The sequence below is a fragment of the Artemia franciscana genome, chromosome 16 (genome assembly GCF_032884065.1).
Source record: "Artemia franciscana chromosome 16, ASM3288406v1, whole genome shotgun sequence".
In the NCBI taxonomy this organism is placed as follows: domain Eukaryota; kingdom Metazoa; phylum Arthropoda; class Branchiopoda; order Anostraca; family Artemiidae; genus Artemia; species Artemia franciscana.
Genome location: NC_088878.1, coordinates 13,922,565 through 13,946,522, shown reverse-complemented (window position 1 = coordinate 13,946,522; position 23,958 = coordinate 13,922,565). Strand labels below are relative to the sequence as shown.

Sequence of the window (23,958 nt, the reverse complement as noted above, 5' to 3'; positions counted from 1 at the left end):
AGGCAATTGTTGAAGTAGAAGATGATCAACAGGAGGAAATTGAGTCTCTGCTAAGAGATATTGAAGACGTGATGATCTCGTGATAATTCCTAAGAAGTTTTAGTTTTTAAAAGAAGTGAATATCTTGTTTTTCTGTTCATTCCTACTTTTGTATCCGATGATCTAACATAAAGAAAGATAAATAACGCCGTAAAATGGGCCGTAATTTTAATTTGAGCTCATTCCGAGCTCCACAACTCAACAACCCCTTTCTCGATTAGAGCCAGGCCCATAGACATAACATATGTCCTCCATGGACAAAGCATATTTGGAGTTTTTGTTTTGGTTATCTGCGGTTTCTTCCGCTTCACTCTGCTTAAAATTGCTATCCTTTTGGTTATCACTTAGGTTAGGCTACTGCCGCTTTCCGTAAGCGTTGTTCAAATTGGTTAAATATGACGAATAAGGGATTTTCGGAAGAGACATCTCTGGGTCCGTTTTTCGTGGATCCAGCGGAATTTCCTCGCAACTCAACCGCTTTTCCTTTGTGGCAGATTTTGCGTGACTTTCCAGCTCTGAGTTACTTTCATTTAGCAGAACTAATTTACCTCAATAGGCACATTTTGGCTCTTTGGCTACTGAGCACGCTCTAGAGCCAAGCTCTATTCCAGAAAACACGAAGGTGCGGAAAAATAAGGTTAGAAAAGAAAATGGGAGCCATCGGGAAGAGAGAGAAAAAAAAAAGCGAAAAGAACGATATCGTATAGATTCGTACAGTAGCGCGAAAGAAGATCGCGTGTTGCGCGAAGCGCAACACGCGAAAAAAAATTTTTTGCGTCTGGTACATTTTTTCCCGGGAATTACATTTTTAGACCTATGTCTAGTACAATTCAAAAAATCAATATCGCAACACTGATGGGGGCCTTACATGTCTATTGTTCCTAAAGTAATAGATGCTGCACTGTTCTACTGTGCTGAACAAAATGGCGGTCTAAAATATTTTGACTGGATATGTTTGGAAAATGAATTTGCTTAAGAGAAGGGGTGCTTGCCCTCAAATCTCTTGTTACTCTTAAAAAGGGCAGCTGACACTTGCACTGTAATAAGAGTGCAAGGGAGAGGACTTCCCCCTTAATATGCCTATTAAAAACATTTTAAACAAGCATTTTGTTTTCAGTAAAAATTATGTTACAGTCTTGAGAAGGCATGAGGATTGTCAACCCTACTCATGTCAATTTTTACTTGTCTTGGGTTTGACTTGGTTATTTATTGCATGATTTAAATTAACAAAATACATTTAGAATAATGGAGAATTTGTAATTTTAATAAATTAAAATTATTAAAACTTGAATATAAATATCAGTATGTGCATACTATACTGACAATCCACAGCCATTTCTTCTTCAGTAAAGTGCAAATTATGTTCTGGTCTTGAGAAGGTAGGGGGTTGTCAAACATATAATTTCCAGACCTTTCAACTACACTGAACAAAATGCCAAACATCAAAAACCAGAACGACAATAGGGAATTCTTTTTGTAAGTCAGTGGACATCTAATTTGAATGAATATTTCAGCCCTATGTACAAGGGCCATCATCAGCAAATGTATAAAAATATATAAAATATCTAACAGAAGAAAAACTTACAACAGCATACAACCAATAAAACTAAAATGAAATTTTCTTAAAACAGTCCCAGCATCCTTACTTCAACAAAGTTTAACCAGGACTTTGTTCGAACTTTTTCTTCTTTTTGTTCTTTCATGTTTTTATAAAAGAAATTTTTCTTCTTTTATGTATTTATGTTTTGCTGAGGACAGCCCTTGGACATAGGGGTGAATTATTCATTCAAATTAGATTTCCACCATCTTACAAAAATAATTCCCTATTGTTCTTCTTGTTTTTGATATTTGTAATGGGAAGGCAGTGTGGTCTTTGTTGTTATTTACTGAATAAAATGGCTATCTAAAATTTTTATTAGATTATTTTGGGGATTGATTGACGAGGGGAGAGCTTGTTGTCCTCCAATCACTTTTGACTAATAAAAAGAGCACTGCCCATTTCAATTTCCAATTTAATGAGCCTTTTCCAAAGTTTCTACAACAACAAATGGCCATCTCAGAATTTCTATAAGATACATTACCAGAGTCCTGGTTGAACTTTGTTGAAGTAAGGATGCTGGAAGTGTTTTAACTAAAATTCATTTTAGTTTTATTGGTCATATATTGTTGTGAGTTTTTCTTCTTTTATATATTTATGTTTTGCTGAGGACAGCCCTTGGACATAGGGACGAAATATTCATTCAAATTAGGATTCCACTATATTAAAAAAAGAATTGCCTATTGTTCTTCTTGTTCTTGATGTTTGTGATGGTAAGGCAGTGTGATTTTCGTTATTATCTACTGAAAAAAATGGCTATCTAAAAATTTTGATTAGATGTATTTTGGGGATTGGTGGGGTGGGGGAGGGCTTGTTGCCCTCCAATCACTTTTGACTAATAAAGGGAGCACTGGCCCTTTCCATTTCCAATTGAAGGAGCTTTCTTTTGAAGTTTCTACAACAACCAATGGCCATCTTAAAATTTCTATCAGATGTATTACAGAAAAATATGAGATTTGAGGGTGGGGGTTTACACCTTCTGATCACTCTGAATCTCAAAAAGGGCACTAGAACTTCTGATTACCAATCCAATGAGCCCCCTCTGAAATTTGTACTATCACCCTTTCTATGTATATATATATATATATATATATATATATATATATATATATATATATATATATATATATATATATATACCTTTTATGCCCCCAGGGCATAACTTACCTTGTCCTGATGACCGCTCGGGAGGAGTTATCCTCAGAGACATAATTTCTGGTCCTTTCAATTATGTTGAACAAAACACCTATCAGTATCTCAAAATTTTGAGTGGATGTGTTTGGGGAAATTGTGGGCAAGGTAGGGAGTTAGTTTTCCTCTAATTACTTTTCGAATATAAAGAAGGGTACATCACCCTTTCTGTATATATCTTATATGCCCCAGGCCCTTACTTAGAAACCTTGTCCATAGGGCTGTCATCCTCAAAGACATAATTTCCAGACCTTTCAATTATGTTGAACAAAATGGCTATCTCAAAATTTTTATTGAATGTGTTTGGGTAAATGGTGGGCGTGGAAGGTTTTTTTTTTGTCCTCCAATCACTTTTGACTATTGAAACAGGGACTGCCTTTTTCAATTTCTAATTGAATGAGCTTTTTTTAATGTATCTTTGACAACAAATGACCATCTTAAAATTTCTATTAGATGCATCACAGAAAGATTTAAGGTTTGAGGGTGGGGGTTTCCACCCTCTGATCACCCTGAATCTCAAAAAGGGCACTAGAACTTCTGATTACCAATCCAAAGAGCCCCCTCTGAAGTTTGTACTATCACCCTTTCTATATATACCTTTTATGCTCCCAGGGCATAACTTACCTTGCCCTGATGACTGTGGGGGAGGGTTTATCCTCAGAGACATGATTTTCAGTCCTTTCAATTATGTTGAAGAAAATGTTTATCTCAAAATTTTGATTGGATGTGTTCGGGGAAATGGCAGGCAAGGTAGGGGGTTAGTTGTCCTCCAATCACTTTCGACTACTAAGAAGGGTACTGGCTCCTCTCTGCCCCCATCCAATTGCCAACTGATTTGTCCCCCCTCCCTGAAGGCTATGCAATCACCCTTTATATATATATACCTTATATGCCCAGGGCGTCACTTACAACCCTTGCCCATAGGTCTGTGGGGGCTTTCATCCTCAAGGATATAATTTCCAGACCTTTCAATTACAATGAACAACATTGCTATCTCGAAATTTTTATTGAATATGTTTGGGGAAATAGTGGGCGTGGATGGGGGTTAGTTGCCCTCCAATCACTTTTGACTATTGAAACAGGGACAGCCTCTTTTAATTTCTAATTGAACGAACCGTTTTTAATGTTTCTTCGACAACAAATGACCATCCCAAATTCCTAAAAGGTGCATTTCGGCAAAATACGAGGTATAGGAGGGGGTATCCAACCTCTGATCACTCTGAGTCTTAAAAAGGGCTCTAAAACTTCTGACTGCAAGTCCAATGAGCCCCGTCTAAAGTTTATAGATCACCCTTTCTATATATACCTTATATGCCCCCCCCAGGCATAACTTAAAATTTTTGTCATGAGAGCTGTGTGGAGGGTCACCACCCTCAAAGACATAATTTCTGGACCTTTGGATTACGTTGATCAAAATAGCTATCTCAAATTTTTTATTGGATGTGTTTTGGAAATAATGGGTGTGTAATTGCACTCCAATCCCTATCAACTATTAAGAAGGGCACTGGCCCTTTCAATTTCCAATCAAATGAGCTGATTCCGAAGTTTCTGCAACAACAAATGGCCATCTCAAAATTAAAATCAGTTGCATTTTGGGAAAATATGAGGTGTGGAAGGTGGTATCCACCCTCTGATCACGCTGAATCTTAAAAATAGCACTATAACTTCCGATTACTAATCCAATTTGCCCTCTTTAAAGGTTATGCGATCACTCTTTATACATATACCGTATATGCCCCTGGGTATAGCTTGCAACCCTTGCCCTGGGGGCTGTGGGGGTTGTCATCCTCAAAGACATAATTTCCAGACCTTTTAATTACGTTGAACAAAATGACTATTTCAAAATTTTGTTGGATGTGTTTGGGGAAATGGTGGGCTTGGTAGGGGATTAGTTGCCATCCAATCACTTTTGACCATTAAAAGGGGCACTGCCTCCTTTACTTTTCTGTTGAATGAGCTGCTTTTAAAGCTTCTTCGACAACAAATGGCCATCTCAAAATTTCTATCAGATGCATTTCTGGAAAATGCGAGGTGTGTGTGTGTGGGGGGGTATCCAGCCTCTGATCGCTTTGAATCTTAAAAACAGCACTATAATTTCTTATTACCAATCCAATGAGCACCCTCCGAAGTTTATACAATCACCCTTTCTATATGTACTCTATATGCCACCAGGGCATGACACAGCCGTCGCCCTGAGGGCTCTGGGGAGGCTGTCATCCTAAAAGACATAATTTCCAGATCTTTCAGTTGCGTTGAACAAAATGTCTGTCTAAAAATTTGGACTGAATGTGTTTGGGGAAATGGTGGGCATAGGAGAAATGTTGGCTGCCCTCTAATCACTTTCAACTATTAAAAGGGTTATTAGCCCTTTCAATTTCCAATCGAATGAGCTCTTTTCAAAGTTTCTAAGACTACTAATGGCCATCTCAAAAATTCTATCAGATGCATTTCAAAAAATATGAAGTATTTGGGGGGTTACCCGCCCTCCAACCACTCTCAAGCTTAAAAAGGTACTAGAACTTCTGATTGCCAATCCAATGAGCCCCTCCGAAGTTTTTACAATCACCCTTTCTATATATGTCTCAAATGCTGTCAAGGCATAACTTACAACCCTTGCCCTGACGACTGTTGGGGGTTGTCATCTTCAAAGACATAATTTCTGAACGTTTAAACTACGTTGGATAAAATAACTATCTCAAAATTTTGATTGGATGAGTTTGAGGATATGGGGCGAGGGAGGGGGGTTAGTTGCCCTCTAATCCCTTTTGACTATTAAAAAGAGCGCTAGCCAGGCACAGAAAAAATTCCAAAGCTGACAGTAGCAGAATTCAATAGAATTCTAAAAGTTGTCGACACTTTAGCTGCACAACTTGTGTTTTGACAGAATGTCTTTAAGCAAAAAGTATTTTTAAATGTAAAAATGGTATCAAACATTTCCTGGTAACGAACTGTAGTAAGGAGCGACCCGGCTCAATAGTAACCAAAACTCTAAAAAATTGAATTTTGGTAACAATAGCTACATCAAAAGAATCGCATTTTAATGCTGATTTTAAATATATAATTTTCATCAAGTTTAGTCTTACCCATCAAAAGTTACGAGCCTGAGAAAATTTGCGTTATTTTAGGAAATATGGGGAAACACCCCCTAAAAGTCATAGAATCAGCGTATCAGAGAACCCTATTGTAGAAGTTTCAAGCTCCTATCTACAAAAATGTGGAATTTTATATTTTTTGCCAGAAGGCAGATCACGGATGCGTGTTTATTTGTTTGTTTGTTTGTTTTTTGTTGTTGTTTTTTTCCCAGGGGTGATCGTATCGACCCAGTTGTCCTAGAATGATGCGAGAGGGCTGATTCTAACGGAAATGAAAAGTTCTAGTGCCCTTTTTTAGTGACCAAAAAAATTGGAGGGCACCTAGGCCTCCTCCCACGCTAATTATTTTCCCAAAGTCAACGGATCAAAATTCTGAGATAGCCATTTTATTCAGCGTAGTCGAAAAACCTTATAACTATGTCTTTGGGGACGACTTACTCCCCCACAGTCCCCGTGGGAGGGGTTACAAGCTTTGACCAGTGCTTACATATAGTAATGGTTATTGGAAAGTGTACAGGCCTTTTCAGGAGGATTTTTTGGTTGGAGGCAGGGGTTGAGAAGAGGGGGATATAGTGGGGGAACTTTCCATCGAGGAATTTGTCATGGGGGAAGAAAATTTCCATGAAGGGAGCGCAGGATTTACTAGCATTACTTAAAAAAAAAAACAATGAAAAAATAAATTTGAAAAAGTTTTTTTTTCAGCTGGAAGTAAGCAGCAGCATTAAAACTTAAAACGAACAGAAATTATTACCCATATGAGGGGCTCACCTCCTCCTAATACCTCGCTCTTTACGGTAAAGTATTTTTAGTAATTTCAACTATTTATTCTGCGGCTTTTGTGATTCAGGGTTCAGTCTTAATGAATTGGGACAAAATTTAAGCTTTAGTGTAAAGAGCGAGGTACTGACGAGGGGGCGAACCCCCTCATATATGTAATAAAAACATGAGAATACAAAAGTTCTTTACGTAAGCTAATTTATAAGTTACCTATATCTTTTACTTATAAAAAGATTCGCAAAAAATTAAAAGTTCTAGTTGCCTTTTTAATTAACCGAGAATCGGAGGGCAACTAGGCTTCCTCCCCCGCTCTTCTTTTCTCAAAATCATTCGATCAAAACTACGAGAAAGCCATTTAGCCAGAAAAAAATAAATATTCAAATTTCGTTTTAATTATTCCTCTGCGGAGAGCCAAAATCAAAACATGCATTGATTCAAAAACGTTTAGAAATTAAATAAAAAGAAAGCAAGTTTTTTTAAATGAAAGTAAGGAGCGACATTAAAACTTAAAACGAACAGAAATTACTCCGTATATGAAAGGGGCTTTTCCTTCTCAACGCCCCGCTCTTTAAGCTAAAGTTTTTTACTGTTTTAAAATGTAAAGTTAAGAGAAAGATTCAAACTTTAGCGTAAAGAGCGGGGCGTTGAGAAGGAAAAGCCCCTTTCATATACGGAGTAATTTCTGTTCGTTTTAAGTTTTAATGTCGCTCCTTACTTTCATTTAAAAAACTTGTTTTTTTAATTTAATTTTCAGATGAAATCTGCCAACAACTTTCCTTAGGCCATGAAAATTGACAAGTAGCATTGCTACTGTGCTACCTTCCTTTTTGTACGGCAAGCACTAGCCCTTTCAATTTCCAATTGAATGTGCTCTTTCTGAAGTTTCTACAACAACAAATGGCCATCTGTAAAATTCTGTCAGATTCATTTCGGGAAAATCAAGGCGGGGGGAGTATCCACCCTCTGATCACTCTGAATCTGAAAAAGCGTACTAAAACATCTGATTTAGAATCCAATGAGCCTATTCCAGAGTTTTACAATTACCCTTTCTATATATAGGCCTACTTTGTATGTACCCAGGGCATAACTTACAACCCATGCTCTGAGGGTTGTGTGTGTGGGGTGTGTGTGTTATTTTCAAAGACATAATTTTTAGACCTTTCGATTACGTTGAACAAAATGGCTATCTCAAAACTTTTATTGGCTGTGTTTGGGGAAATGGTGGGCGTCAGAGGGGGTTAGCTGCTCTCCAATCACTTGTATCTAGTAAAAAGGGCACTAGTCCTTTCAATTTCCAATCAAATGAATGGTCATTTAGAAATTTCTATCAGATGTATTTCAGGAAAAACAAGGCGTTTGTGTGTGGGAGGGGGGGTATTCACCCTCCGATCAATCTGAATCTCAAAAAGGGCACTACAACTTTTGAATAACAATCCAATGAGCCCTCTCCAAAGTTTATATGATCACCCTGTCTATATCTTAATTTGAAAACCTTTTTCTGCATAACGAGTTTTTCAAAGAAAAGTAAAGAGCTCTATTAAGCCAAGAATGAGCAAAAATAATGTCAAATAATCTTACAAGCGTAATACTACCACATATTATTATCAACAAGTAAATGAAACTAAAAAAAAAAAGAAATTACAATAAATAGCCGAGTCAAACTCGAAACAAGCAAAAATTAACAGGGATAGGGCTGATAACTCCCATGGCTTCTCAAGGCGAGAACATAATTTGCATTACTGAAAAAAGAAATACTGAAAAATACTGGCATATACTGATATTTATTCCTTAGGGCTTTTATTTTTTTTTTTATGAAAGTAAGAGATGCAAAAACAGTTAAAATGTATTTTGCTTTCAGTAAAGTGCAGATTACATGAAGGTGCATACGAAAAACTCTTCTTTATAACAATGGGAAAGAAAATTGTAAGTAGTAAGAAGAAGAAACTGTCAAGGCTCATTAAAAACAAGCCATATGGAACTGGCTGCCTAGTGAAGCTTAAGGCTTTAAAAAACAGAGTTCGAGCCCTGTCTAGAAAAGTGACAGAAATATGAGGAGGCTATTGCAGCAAACTCAAAAACAAACCCCAAAATGTTTAGAAATATGCCTCAGCATACAATCTTGGTAGATACACAGTCAGCAGAGCTGGCCTGCAACAGAATCCAATCAAATGAAACCCCAAAATCATGTGCACTTTAGACCAACGATTTACCTCAGTATTCCCACCCCTTTTTTGTGCCATTCTCTCAAATTCACCAAATAATAAAATTAACTCTTGATATTCTCTTATAATAATCAACAAGGCTGAGCTTATATTCTGACGAAAAAAAAACTAATCAAAATAACTATATTGGGCCACATGGTATGCAACCACAACTACCAAAGGTAGCTCACACCCAATCAGTACGGCCACTATCAAATCTCTTTCGAAAATCAATCGACAGCAAAGTCATACCAGGCAGATTGGTTGATTCCGTTTTGAGCCTAAATTTGACTAAGACAGTCTTTTTTGAGAGTATGTTAGAATGAAATCTGGGAGTTGTTGTTAATTAGATCTTGTATTGAACTGTAACACACGAAATGCTGTAGCAAGGGTGAACAAACTCTTGGAATCATCAAATGCACAATCACAAGTAGATTCTTTGACCTACAAGTCAAGAAGTCGCCTATAAGTTGCTCAATTGTGACAACAAAAACCTTTTCTAGTTTGCCCAGCCATCAAAAACAAGATGCCATGCAAATGTGAAAGTAGCAGTTATTATGTTTAGGAAGATGATTGAATAGAGTATCTAATGGTATTTTGTTTTTATTTATTGTGTCTTATATCTGACCTAGATTCAACCTTAACCAGTTTTGCTGACTTGTAACCTTTGGAAGCTTCTTTCTTCAACATTTATCCTTAACCAGAAGTATCTTTCTAGAAAAGCTTATTTAAACACGTTTTTTCTTCTTCACGACAGTTATCTGTGATTGTGATGGTTTATTCCAACTTTAACATCCTGTATCCTAAATTAGGCTCAAGCTAAAAATGTACATTTGTTATTAAGCTCTACTATGAGCTACTTGTGCATCTAAAGTAGTCAGTATTCTATGTGGTTAAAACGTTCCAACCAGTGAAATGGTTAATAGGCAAGTTTATACAAATCTTGCAGTAAATATAACCCATTGCTAGGTGATATGATACAGATTTAATGTAATTTAGTTGTTGGGATGGTGATGGTCCAGTTATTAATGTATTAGGAAAGACCATTGAACAGGAATTTGAATTGCATACATATTATTTTCATCCTATCTCTTACTTCTTTTCTATGAGTAACCATAACCTCTAATGTAAGAAAACAAAACAGTGTTTGATTGGTTGCATAAAATAGCTCTTTTTTCAACTTTTAACAAAAGTGTTGATTTTTGAATTAAAATCATGTTCAGATATCAAGCCATGGCTAATTAGAGAAAAAGTCATGACAGATTGTCTGAATGAGGGACCAATCTGGCATAAGACTTTTTTTTTATAAAAATGATCTCATTTCACTTGCTGATAGATTAGAAATATGTTCAAACTTATGCAGACCCTATTTAAGCAGAGTGATAAGCTAGCAAATTCATGTTGTAGGACAAAAAGCAAATTGAGAAAAATATAGTTGACAGTCCTGTACATGGCCTCTTCTGAATAAACACAGCAATAGCAAAAAGCATTGTCATTTGATTCCCCATCCAACTCTGTTTCCAATATAATAATAACTACAGCGAAAATTTCCTCCCAGCTCTCTCCCACAATGGGGCCAGGTACAGCCATTGGCTACATGCTAGACATTGGTAATTCTATTAGTTCATATTATAGAAACTCATTGGAGTAAGAAGAAGTAATAATGCAGCACTTGCAATGTATTCAAACAATTTGGATATGACAGACATAGCAAATAGCACTGATTGGTCTATTGTTCTCTGATCTCAACTTCCTCACTGTTTTAAGGACAGGCATCATGTGAGTAATTTACTATCCTGAGATAGTTCTTTTAATGGTAGGATAATTGCAACTATTTTCTGAGGGGTTGATAAATTTTCCAAGAAAATTCTTGCAGAAGCCTAAGTGGTAAATTATCTGGCACATATGCTTCTTCAGTGGTTTATGGTTTTTTATACACTCAAATTTTGGTACTTTTTTATACTTTTAAACTTGTTTTGGCAGTAAACCCTGTATCTTACTAAAGTCACAGGCAAATAAATGACCACCTTCTTTGCTTCTATGGTATAAACAAAGAATTTCAAGGATCCAACAGACATGGCCCTTATATTGAAAAAAAAAAGGTGGTGCACACTCAGAAAAAAAAAGAAAGAGAAAATAGCACACTGAGTAAACGAAAATAAACATTTGAACACTTCGTAATGGTGTAATCAGGAAAGAGTTTCAAGGAGTCATAACATGTAAATTAGCCCTATAGAAATTGGACCTAAAGCCGTCTAAGGCAAAAAACTTGTTGGCATTCTTTGATTGACCATGAGTTTGACAACCCAGTTCGTGTTGACGAACTATAGTAAGGAGCGACCCGGCTCAATAGTAGACAAAACTCTAAAAAACGGAACTTCAATGCTAAAAGATATATCAAAAGAATCGGATTTTTGTGCTGATTTTAAATATATAAGTTTCATTAAATTTAGTCTTTGTCATCAAAAGTTACAAGCCTGAGAAAATTTGCCTTATTTTGGAAAACAGGGGGAAACACCCCCTAAAAGTCATAGGATCTTCAATCACAGGATCTTCTAATCACACCATCGCATTCAGCGTATCAGAGACCCCCTATGAAAACAATTTCAAGGTCCAATCTACAAAAATGTGGAATTTCGTATTTTTTTGCCAGAAGACAGATCACGGGTGCGTGTTTATTTTTTTATTTTTTTTTTCCCAGGGGTCATCGTATCGACCAAGTGGTCCTAGAGTGCTGCAAGAGGGATCATTCTAACGGAAATGAAAAGTTCTAGTGCCCTTTTTAAGTGAACAAAAAAATTTGAGGGCACCTAGGCCCCCTCCCACGCTCATTTTTTCCCAAAGTCAACGGATCAAAATTTTGAGATAGCCATTTTGTTCCGCATAGTCGAAAACCATAATAACTATGTCTTCGGGGATGACGTACTCCCCCACAGTCCCTGGGGGAGGGGCTGCAATTTACAAACTTTGACCAATGTTTACATACAGTAATGGTTATTGGGAAGTGTATCGACGTTTTCAGGGGAATTTTTTTGGTTTTGGTGTGGGGTTGAGGGGAGGGGGCTATGTGGGAGGATCTTTCCTTGGAGGAATATTTCATGGGGGAAGATAAATTCAATGAAAAGGGCGCAGGATTTTCTAGCATTACTATTAAAAGAAAACAATGAAAATATAAACATGAAAAAGTTTTTTCGATTGAAAGTAAGGAGTAGCATTAAAACTTAAAACGAACAAAGATTATTACGCATATGAGGGGTTCTAATAATACTTTAGCATAAAGATCGAGGTATTTAGGAGGAGATAATTACTTCGCTCTTTATGCTAAAGTATTTTTAGTAATTCCAACTATTTATTCTACGGCCTTTCTGATTCAGGGGTCATTCTTAAAGAATTGGGACAAAACTTAAGATTTAGTGTGAAGAGCGAAGTATTAACGAGAGGACAAACCCCCTTATATATATACTCAAAAATATAAGAATATAAAAGTTTGTTACGTAAATTAATTCTCAAGTTACGTATATTTTTTACTAATAAAAACGTTCGTTAAAAAGTAAAACTACTAGTTGCCTTTTTAAGTAACCGAAAAATTGGAGGGCAACTAGGTCTCCTTCTCCACCCCTTATTTCTCAAAATCGTCTGATCAAAACTAAGAGAAAGCCATTTAGCCAAAAAAAGAATTAATATGTAATTTCCACTTTAATAATTTATGTACGGAGAGCCAAAATCAAACATGCATTAATTCAAAAACGTTCAGAAATTAAATAAAAAAAACTAGTTTTTTTAACTGAAAGTAAGGAGCGACATTAAAACTCAAAACGAACAGAAATTATTCCGTATATGAAATGGGTTGCCCCCTCCACAATCCCTCGCTCTTTACGCTAAAGTTTGATTCTTTGGCACAATTCTACTTTTTAAAAAAAATTAAAAACTTTAGCGTAAAGAGCCAGGGATTACGGAGGGGATAATCCATTTCATATACGGAATAATTTCTGTTCGTTTTAAGTTTTAATGTCGCTCCTTACTATCAGTTAAAAAAAACTAGTTTTTTTTATTTAATCAGAAGTTTTTTATTATTTATTGTATTAATTTTTTTTTATTTAATCAGAAGGTAGACAATTTTGTAACAGTTTACAAGCAAATATTCTGTCTGTGCTTAATCATCTATTGTCTAAAGAGTAAAGATTGTCATCTTTTAATCTGTATTTGCAGAGTTTATATGCTGGACCTGTAGCGGGTTCAGTTGCTGGCCATTTAATGTTCTCAAGCTAAAACTTCTGTGATTGTCACGAATCTGCTTGTTATTGTCCTTTTCAACATACCAGGTTTTGTTAAGTGCCAGACAAGACTAGTCATTTTTGAAAATTACTGACTTTGTTAGCTACTAGTATGTCCAGGTTCTGCTCAGCGCTAGCGTAGGAAACATGACTGCTACTATTCAAGAGTAGTATTATTGGACCAAGTATACCCAGTATTTCATAATTGGGCATTGGATTATTTGCAATCAAGGTGCAGACTACAACATCTTGCAATGTCCATGCCCTGCAGCAGCAACTTGATGAATACTTTTGTTTTACATGACAGATTTCAATATAACTAAAAGTCTTACCAGCCCTGTACTATCCCCATACAAGGTCAATTTACTATAAATTTCACAGGGGTTATCATTTCTGTATCAAATAAAAAATATTGGTGCTAGCATTCACCCTAAGTTCTTGTCTAAACTGAAACTGATTACAATTTGGATTTCAGGCTGCCTATTTCTATTGAAGAAAATGAGCAGCATTACAGAAGAAACTGACAACAATGCAATGCTTGACACAATTCTGTTTATACAAACAGCTATAGCAGAGATTAGTAAAGAGGTAAGTTGAGTTTTTAATTTTTATGTGTATAATGAAGGTGCCTGTATTGTACCTCTCACAAATTGTAACAACGCACATATCACAAGAACAATAACGACAACTATTCTCAGAATCAATCATGATAGTACTTGGTAAGGAATTTCATAAATACTTATCTACTTTTGAAACAACAGTCTGCACTAGTCATAGCTGTTTACAGAAGTAGAGCTACTCCTAGTCTTCCTCGCACAACTGGACATAGGGTTTTGCCTTGGTCTTTTTGTGGACATCGTGGGTACTTTTTTTTGGTACTGACGGGTACTACTATATTCTGAAAAAGGGGGCTGGGCTGGGTGACACTATCAACGTCTTTGGTAGTAGCTATGACAATATAAAAAAATATAATAAAATGAATTCAATACAATATATAAAGAATTTTCTGACAGGTCTTAAATAATGGCTAATCTTTTTTGGCTATTGCTTCTTGTTCAATAAATGAAACCAAAGCTCCGAGCTCTTTTCAGTGAAAAAAGAATTAGCACATGAACTGAATATGGAAGCATACTATTACACAAGCCAAGTCTCCGCCTCTCCTGTGCCTGGTCCAAAGGACTCTCTTTCCAGCAAAAATTCGTAGCCAGTAAATATTTTTGTGTGTGTGTGCTTCTGTTTCCCACTCTCTACCTCTAGGGAAAGGTTTCTGATATTCCCTCTCCTTGTTGAATCTATGTTCACCTATGTATTTAATTCAAGCGTTGTATCACTATTTTTAGAGTAGTCAAACAATATATAGGCTAATTATACATCAGAATTTCTTGTGGGTGGATAATTAAGATGGAGAGAATGGAGAAGCTTAGCTTTGTATCGTTGCAAGAATCTGTCTTGAGTATCTCTAGGAATTAAAAAGAAAGTAGTATTACAAATTTTACTTGAACACCACATGTTAAGCACAAGATAGAGAATAAATCCTCCATTTAGAATACTTTGGAAACATAACTGGAAAAAGTTTTCAACCACAGAAAAATTGCTCACGAAATGTTTGAAACCCTAATGCTAATTGTTTGCAACTGATAAATTCAGTATACAAAAGTGAAGAAATATAAGCGATTAATGGAGCAATTTTAAGGTCTGGGGAAGATAGTACAAACCGGAAGACCTCCTTTCCTCTGTCCTATGACCATGCTGACATGTAATCACAAATTATGATGATTATCAATTATTTACCCACTGTAAAAGAAAAATATCTGAAATAAATATAAAAAAGAAGAATAAAAATGGTCCCTTGATAGTGAATCGCCTTTGACCAGTCGGGTATTAGAATAATTAGATTAGTCATTACCTCATTAGAATAATGAGGTATAGATTCCGAATACGGATTGTTTTTCCCATGGACAATTTTATGTTGCATGTTCAAGAGTCGGTAAACCTGACAATCTATTTATATGCACAGACAATGGGACATCGAAGAATGTTGTATATTCGCAAGTTTTACGTAGTTAAAAACATATATATATCTATCTATATTCACAGGTGGGACACAGGGACACAACTACAATGGCGCGTAACTAATATGGCGTGTAACGACTTACGCGCGCGGGGGGGGGGGGGGGCTTGGGGGGGTGTGAAGCGCCACCCAGAGCTATAATTAGATAAAAATAGGCAGTAAAGTGGCCAATATTTGCTAATCCAAAACCAAAATGTAAATTAATAATATCGTGCAATTCTTATGCATTTACTTTCTATTATACAATCCCCGAAATAAACAACAATGTTGTAAAAACCACCCCGCCTCGCAAAAAAAGCAAACCTAAATTTTATGACAGCCGAAGAAGTAGTGATATGACTCGAAAACAAATCTTTGACTGTAAAAAGAAGTTTACATATTTTTGACTCTTTCTCTCAATTCTTCTTTTTAAAACAGTAAAAAACTTTAGCGTAAAGAGCGGGGCGTTGATGAGGAAGCAGCCTCTTTCATATACGAAGTAATTTCTGGTCGTTTTAAGTTTTAATGTCGCTCCTTACTTTCAGTTAAAAAAACTTGTTTTTTTTATTTAATTTCTGAACGTTTTTGAATCAATGCATGTTTTGATTTTGGCTCTCCGCAGAGAAATAATTAAAACAAAATTTGCATTTTTTTTTGTTGGCTAAATGGCTTTCTCATAATTTTGATCAAATGATTTTGAGAAAAAAGAGCGGGGGAGGAAGCCTAGTTGCCCTCCGATTTTTTGGTTAATTAAAAAGGCAACTAGAATTTTTAATTTTTTACGAATATTTTTATTAGTAAAAGATTTACGTAACTTATAAATTAGCTTACGTAAAGAACTTTTGTATTCTCATATTTTTATTACATATATGAGGGGGCTCGCCCCCTTGTCATATCCTCGCTCTTTACACTAACGCTTAAATCTTGTCCCAATTCATTAAGAATGACCCCAGAATCACAAAAACCGTAGAATAAATAGTTGAAATTACTAAAAATACTTTAGCGTAAAGAGCGAGGTATTAGGAGGAGGTAAGCCCCTCAAATGGGTAATAATTTCTGTTCGTTTTAAGTTTTAATGCTGCTCCTTACTTCCAGCTGAAAGAACTTTTTCATATTTATTTTTTCATTGTTTTTTTTTTTAAATAATGCTAGTAAATCCTGCGCTCCCTTGATGGAGATTTTCTTCCCCCATGACAAATTATCGATGGAAAGTTCCCCCAGCATATCCCCCTCTTCTCAACCCCTCCCCCAACCAAAAAAATCCTCCTGAAAACGCCTGTACACTTCCCAATAACCATTGCTATATGTAAGCACTGGTCAAAGTTTGTAACTTGTTGCCCCTCCCACGGGGTCTGTGGGGGAGTAAGTCGTCCCCAAAGACATAGTTATAAGGCTCTTCGACTACGCTGAATAAAATGGCTATCTCAGAATTTTGATCCGTTGACTTTGGGAAAATAATTAGCGTGGGAGGGGGCCTAGGTGCCCTCCAATTTTTTTGGTCACTTAAAAAGGGCACTAGAACTTTTCATTTCCGTTAGAATGAGCCCTCTTGCAACATTCTAGGACAACTGGGTCGATGCGATCACCCCTGGGAAAAAAAAAAACAAAAAAAAAAACAAGAAAACAAAAAACAAATAAACACGCATCCGTGATCTGCCTTCTGGCAAAAAATACAAAATTCCACATTTTTGTAGGGAGCTTGAAACTTCTACAGTAGGGTTCTCTGATACGCTGAATCTGATGGTGTGATTTTCGTCAAGATTCTATGACTTCTAGGGGGCGTTTCCCCCTATTTTCTAAAATAACGCAAATTTTCTCAGGCTCGTAACTTTTGATGGGTAAGACTAAACTTGATGAAACTTATATATTCAAAATCAGCATTAAAATGCGATTCTTTTGATGTAGGTATTGGTATCAAAATTCCATTTTTTAGAGTTTTGGTTACTATTGAGCCGGGTCGCTCCTTACTACAGTTCGTTACCACGAACTGTTTGATACAGCCTGGCAGAAGGAACTATACACTATCATGTATATTCTGCCTACGTAGGATTTGTCTGTAATGTATAATGCTACTCCCTCGGGGTCAAAAAAGGTATAATGCTGTCTTCGAAGTTAATAAACCGTTTTCCTTGCAAAACTTTGTTGGATTTATTGCTGTTGGAAAAAAGTTGAACTTTTTCAAGAAACTCCACAAAGTTCAGCCAATAGCAGAACAATTGTGGAAAATTTCAGCTAAGCCACACACAAATAAGTGTAAATATATAAAAGTGTATGCTGATTTAAATATTTTGATTGATAAAACAACAAGGGTTTGACAAAAAAAATGTTTTTATCGAAGCCTTACTTATTAAGAGGAGAAAAAAAAATGCTTAAGAAATTGGTTTTCTCAGCTCCATGTCCAATTAATTCAGTTGTTTGCTATGAACAATTGCTTTAAAGTCATAAAGGTGAAATTTTTGTATGAGCAGGATAAACTTCATGGTGCGCAATTTCATGAAAAACTTTACTGACGCTGAGGAAAAAGACAATATATGGATTATTTTTTACCGGTTTTATTGACTAAAGCAATGGTACTAGTGGTGTTGGTGGTAAATTGTGTTTTGTTTTGTGCTTTTCATTGATTTTTAGAAAAAATCGCTTTTTATAGGAGGTAGCAGAAATTTTTTGCGTTGTGTGTTTCTTACTAAATCCTGTTTTCTCTCTTAGCAAATATCAAGATGTGAATCAAAGCTTACTATAAAGGAATTATTGTTTTTATTTCTAGTTGCATTCCTCTGTTTCAGAAAGGAATGAAGGCTTGGATGAGAAATTAAATGTAAGTTCTTTAAATTTATCTCACTGTTGTTAAACTTTCAGCTATATCGTTTTTAGGCCAAATGGAATAATACGGGTTTCTTAGTAGGAGTTGATGATGTTTCATTTCTAACTAAATGGACTTGTTAGTGTAGTTATGTAAAAATGACTGTACAAGAAATTTATTCATGAAAAAGTCTTTATGTATAGAAATGCTCACACCAATTCCAGGTGGAGAGAAGACAGTCACACAGTGAAGATATAATAGCTGCTTCATTTCCACTACATGTAAAATTTTTGCCTTATTAATCTTATATTACCAATCGTGCAAGTAATATTATAACAATAACGAGGGATCTCCTGCTAACTCTTGGTTGAAAGAATCAAACTTTTCCTCTGCTAATTTGATGGGAACACTGTTCAAGACCCATGGGTGTAGTCTGAGGTTCTGGCTTAAACCCGTATTTAATTATCAAACCTTGACGACAATTACAAGGAAGTTTTTATGAAGAAATCCCAAATTTCTCTGTTGGACAGATACCATTCTTAACTGAGTAAGGTACTTTATCTCAAGATCGGCTGTTCTCTGCAAAATGTTGATGGATGCATATTCTTTGGCCCCAGATAACTTTCCAGATAATATCCCATGTGATGTACAAAGCTAAGCATGTCTTAGCTATTACGCTTTGCCTCTAACCACCTTTGGTACACGCGCTTCGTCTTTGAACCACTTTGGCTAACCGTGCGAACACTCAGTCTCCGGCATCCTTTGGCTGGAATCATCATACGAAGTTTCTCTTGTAGAAATAATGAGCAAAGTTTGAACTTAAAAAAAAACAAAAAACTATTCCTTCACAGCCTATGCAACATGCTTCTCTTATTTATAAAACTAGTAAAAACGATATGTTGCTGTGTTTGTAGGATTATACAAAACTGTCGCTTTACTGAAATCTCAAAGCCCTCGTATAAGATAAAATAATGCTCTTTTTTTTGCTGTAAGAAATGTCCTAAGGTGCTTTATATTTTTGATATACAAAAAAACCCTACAAGTATTTTTTACCAACAAAAATTAATGGTTCTAATCAGTTGTTGCTCTGTTTGATTTGATGTCAAGTAGGAGGGGTTTCAGGCTTATCTCTAAGATTTTCAGAGATTTGTTTTCATAATTACAAATTACTGTATCTAAATCTGAATATAGTTATTATTTCCGAATTAGCGTTAATTGGGAACATTTTCCTATAAGACAGGTTCTAAGAAAACGCGTTTTCAACTTTTGGTTACTATTGCCCATCGTTTGCTCATTGCTAGGTTGCAGCTGTTGCTGCAACCATGAATTATATTTTCTTATCAGTAGTTACTATGATGTGTAAAATTTATTTCCAAATGTTTTCTATTGTTAATGATGTTGACGAAATACAGGAGTACTTGTTCGTTAGTGGTGCTGATCTCGTGTATAGCAAATTTATGAGATGTTTGGTTGAACACTAATCCTATGCACTCAACTTCTTTTCATATATAGGTGGTAATAAGCTATGCCAAAGACATATTGATATATTCAGAGAAACTGGGGAAGATTGGAGACCCAAAGCATCGGAGGTTTGTTTCTCCGCTTCTTCCAAAAGTTTTGCCTACATGCTTGCTGGATAGTTTTTCGTATTGTAATGACGTCCAGAATTTGCTAAGTGAAAGTGATGTTGAAAGGTATGCAGATACCCTGATGGAGCTATTTACAGTTAGTACAAATGTATTTCAATTCTACTGCCAATCGATACGAAGTTATGTTGTTGAAGAAACATCTCAAGATATTGAGGATTCAGCAGAACGTAAGTTTTTCGTTTTCCCCCCTAATTTTATAGACCACTCTTCCATCCATACTGGACAAAAAGAAAATAACCGTATTATCTAGTGGCTTTGGATAAGCTAAGACACTGGAGTTTACAAGCTTTTCCCCAAAGTTTTGGCGTTCAAGTTCTTTATTCTTTAAGTATCAAGAACTCTAAATTCCAAAATATCTCAAAGGGCCCAGAGGCCCATTAACTGCGAAAGGGGCTTAAAAATACCTGCTTCAGACCTTGTGACGGTTATTACCGCATTCGGTGAGAATAAGTGGTTGGTTATTGAGGATAAAAGGATAAAGATCCTCCTGAGCCATTGCCGGCCCATAGGGCGCCGAGTCGACGTTTCAGTTGCTGGGTGTTTTTTTTTTTTACAAGGACAAGTAGCAAGCTTGTCGCCCAACCTTGCTGCGGCGGGGAACGAACCCTGGTAAGATAGAGTATATATGTATCTGCAAAGATACCATATATTATTATAAAGACACTTAAGGGAAGCAAAGTATATGCTGTGAACTGGAAACAACCCATTTCATAATAATACAGGTTAATTGATTTTTCCGTGTTCTTTAGAAATTTGGGGAGTACCGTGGCTTCCTGGGATCCCCTCTATTAGTACCCCTTAATATATTCCAATAGGTTTCAGACCTTAATAAAGTCGAGGACAATGCATCTATAAACATCTTACAGGGATTTGCGTTGCCTAGAAAAATAAAACTTAGAAATGATGCAGTTTAATGCATGTGACATCATGGTTGCAGTGACAGCTGCAATTATTATGCCATAATTTGACTTACAAATGTCTATGTTTTAGAGCTTGAGCCATGTATTTTGAACTTTAAAAAGCGCTTACTCAGTTTTTAATCCAGGATTTTCAGTCGAATTTATGAAATATACTCGGAGTTTTTCTAGCGATTACAGCCTTTAACTAAAAGCTTTATCAATAAAAAAAATTGTGGAAGAACTAGTGGTTAACATAAGAAAAATTATATAAAAAACCGAGAGTACTACACAAAAGTATTCCTTTTAAATGTCTTATTCATTATACTTAATGTTTGGAGATATAGCAAGTACTCTCTGAAGCTGAAACTGCGCCTTTTGAACAGCAATATAGTGTCTATATTGACATACAGACCTGAATCATGGAGTCTGCCGAAAGCTGCAGATTAATGGTTGGTTGAATCTGAGAATAATTGCCAGCAAAGAATAGTTGCGGTTAGCCGGACTTATTGAGCGTCTAATACCCTATCCGTTCTCTCACTTAGCAGCCACAAAGAACCGATGATGTCAGACTAAGAAGATGGTGGTACTGGTGTCACATGATTCGATTGAGACTGGACACACTTTCATACAATGTGTGGTTCTGGACCCTCCAGGACTCCAGAAGAATGGTAGTAGACAACGGAAGCTGATTGACCACTCTCTAGGAATTGAAGATGTAGGAATTATACATCTTTGATAGATGTATAATTGGTAAAATATACTGGGGAAGAATGTAAGCATGTATAGTGCTGTATAGAATTATGGACTAGGTTAAGTATAATAGGTAATAGGTATATAATAGGTAACTGGGTATAATAGGTATATAATAGGTAAAGTATACTGGGGAAGAAAACTAAGTATGTATAGTGCTGTATAGAATTACGAACTAGGTTAAGTATAATAGGTAATAGGTATATAATAGGTAAAGTATACTGGGGAAGAAAACAAAGTATGTATAGTGCTGTAAATAATGACGAAGACCACACTGCCTTTCCATAATACAACAACAAAAGAGAGATGTTAAAATAAAAAATGGATTTTTAACTGAGAACTTTTATTGTAAGTGTTTTATTGTTTTTTATTTTTTCTTTGCTGAAGACGGCCCTTAGATATAGGGCCGAAATATTCAAATAGGTTTTGTTGGTTCACTGTCTTGGGAAAAAAAGTCCTCATTATTCTCTCTTTTGTTGTTGTATGTATAGTGCTGTATAGAATTACGGACTAGGTTAAGTATAATAGGTAATAGGTATATAATAGGTAAAGTGTACTGGGGGAGAAAACTAAGTATGTATAGTGTTGTATAGAATTACGGACTAGGTTAAGTATAATAGGTAATAGGTATATAATAGGTAAAGTATACTGGGGAAGAAAACTAAGTATGTATAGTGCTGTATAGAATTACGGACTAGGTTAAGTATAATAGGTAATAGGTATATAATAGGTAAAGTATACTGGGGAAGAAAACTAAGTATGTATAGTGCTGTATAGAATTACGGACTAGGTTAAGTATAATAGGTAATAGGTATATAATAGGTAAAGTATACTGGGGAAGAAAACTTAAGTATGTATAGTGCTGTATAGAATTACGGACTAGGTTAAGTATAATAGGTAATAGGTATATAATAGGTAAAGTATACTGGGGAAGAAAACTAAGTATGTATAGTGCTGTATAGAATTACGGACTAGGTTAAGTATAATAGGTAATAGGTATATAATAGGTAAAGTATACTGGGGAAGAAAACTTAGTATGTATAGTGCTGTATAGAATTACGGACTAGGTTAAGTATAATAGGTAATAGGTATATAAAAGGTAAAGTATACTGGGGAAGAAAACTAAGTATGTATAGTGCTGTATAGAATTACGGACTAGGTTAAGTATAATAGGTAATAGGTATATAATAGGTAAAGTATACTGGGGAAGAAAACTAAGTATGTATAGTGCTGTATAGAATTACGGACTAGGTTAAGTATAATAGGTATATAATAGGTAAAGTATACTGGGGAAGAAAACTAAGTATGTATAGTGCTGTATAGAATTACGGACTAGGTTAAGTATAATAGGTAATAGGTATATAATAGGTAAAGTATACTGGGGAAGAATGTAAGCATGTATAGTGCTGTATAGAATTACGGACTAGGTTAAGTATAATAGGTAATAGGTATATAATAGGTAAAGTATACTGGGGAAGAAAACTAAGTATGTATAGTGCTGTATAGAATTACGGACTAGGTTAAGTATAATAGGTAATAGGTATATAAAAGGTAAAGTATACTGGGGAAGAAAACTAAGTATGTATAGTGCTGTATAGAATTGCGGACTAGGTTAAGTATAATAGGTAAGAGGTATATAATAGGTAAAGTATACTGGGGAAGAAAACTAAGTATGTATAGGGTTGTATAGGATTACGGACTAGGTTAAGCATAATAGGTAATAGGTATATAATAGGTAAAGTATACTGGGGAAGAAAACTAAGTATGTATAGTGCTATATAGAATTACGGGCTAGGTTAAGTATAATAGGTAATAGGTATATAATAGGTAAAGTATACTGGGGAAGAAAACTAAGTATGTATAGTGCTGTATAGAATTACGGGCTAGGTTAAGTATAATAGGTAATAAGTATATAATAGGTAAAGTATACTGGGCTGTATAGAATTACGGGCTAGGTTGGATCTTGTGAAAAAAATTTTCTTTCTTATGAAAGATTCCATTTAATCATGCTTTTACTCTTTCGTGAATAGAGAAATCAACCTAACTAAGCCCATAAAACAGTAGTACAAAAAATTCAAAAGGAGTATGCATTTTTGTTGGGATTTTAATGCACTTATAAACTTTGAAAAAGTAATCCAGAATTTGCTAGTGTTTCTTTTGGTTTGAGTATGGAAATTTTATTTAAGTTCATTGCAATATGAACTTCAATCTGAGTTTAAGGAATAATTAAAATATTTTTTCTTTCATGAAATTAATCTTTATTTAAATAGAATATTCTTAATATCATAGAAAACTGAGTCAATCAAGCGTCTTAGTGCCAAAAACTCAAATATTCCAAATAGTAGATTTAACCAAAATGGCTTTGAACCAGCTCAGTCATTTCTTTTTGTTTTTAGTGTTGGATCGCATTGCTAGATTAGGTGTCGTTCTGACAGAACTAGATTTAACTTCCGGTATTAAAGCTTGGAATACGCTCATTTCTATTTTCGAAGCGAAGAAGAATTCTTGGTTTCAAGAGTGGAGACCAGCTACCACTTGGAGGCATATCCTGACTACTGTTGAAAAGCTCCTTAACAACACTTTTAATGAAACAGTCTTCAGTGGCATGGTAAGTAATTTTTTTTAATAAACATTATTTA

General features: G+C 35.5%; 1 protein-coding gene across 1 annotated transcript in view; it reads left to right on the top strand.

Moving 5' to 3' along the window:
• LOC136037100 (uncharacterized) overlaps positions 1 to 23,958 on the top strand; it is a 66,760-nt gene that overhangs the window by 7,642 nt on the left and 35,160 nt on the right. The window contains exons 2-5 of the mRNA XM_065719554.1: positions 13,647 to 13,759; positions 17,986 to 18,036; positions 19,534 to 19,837; positions 23,716 to 23,927. Of these exons, the coding sequence (XP_065575626.1) occupies positions 13,670 to 13,759; positions 17,986 to 18,036; positions 19,534 to 19,837; positions 23,716 to 23,927 (657 nt within the window). The 5' untranslated portion in view covers positions 13,647 to 13,669. The remainder of the gene's footprint in view (positions 1 to 13,646; positions 13,760 to 17,985; positions 18,037 to 19,533; positions 19,838 to 23,715; positions 23,928 to 23,958) is intronic.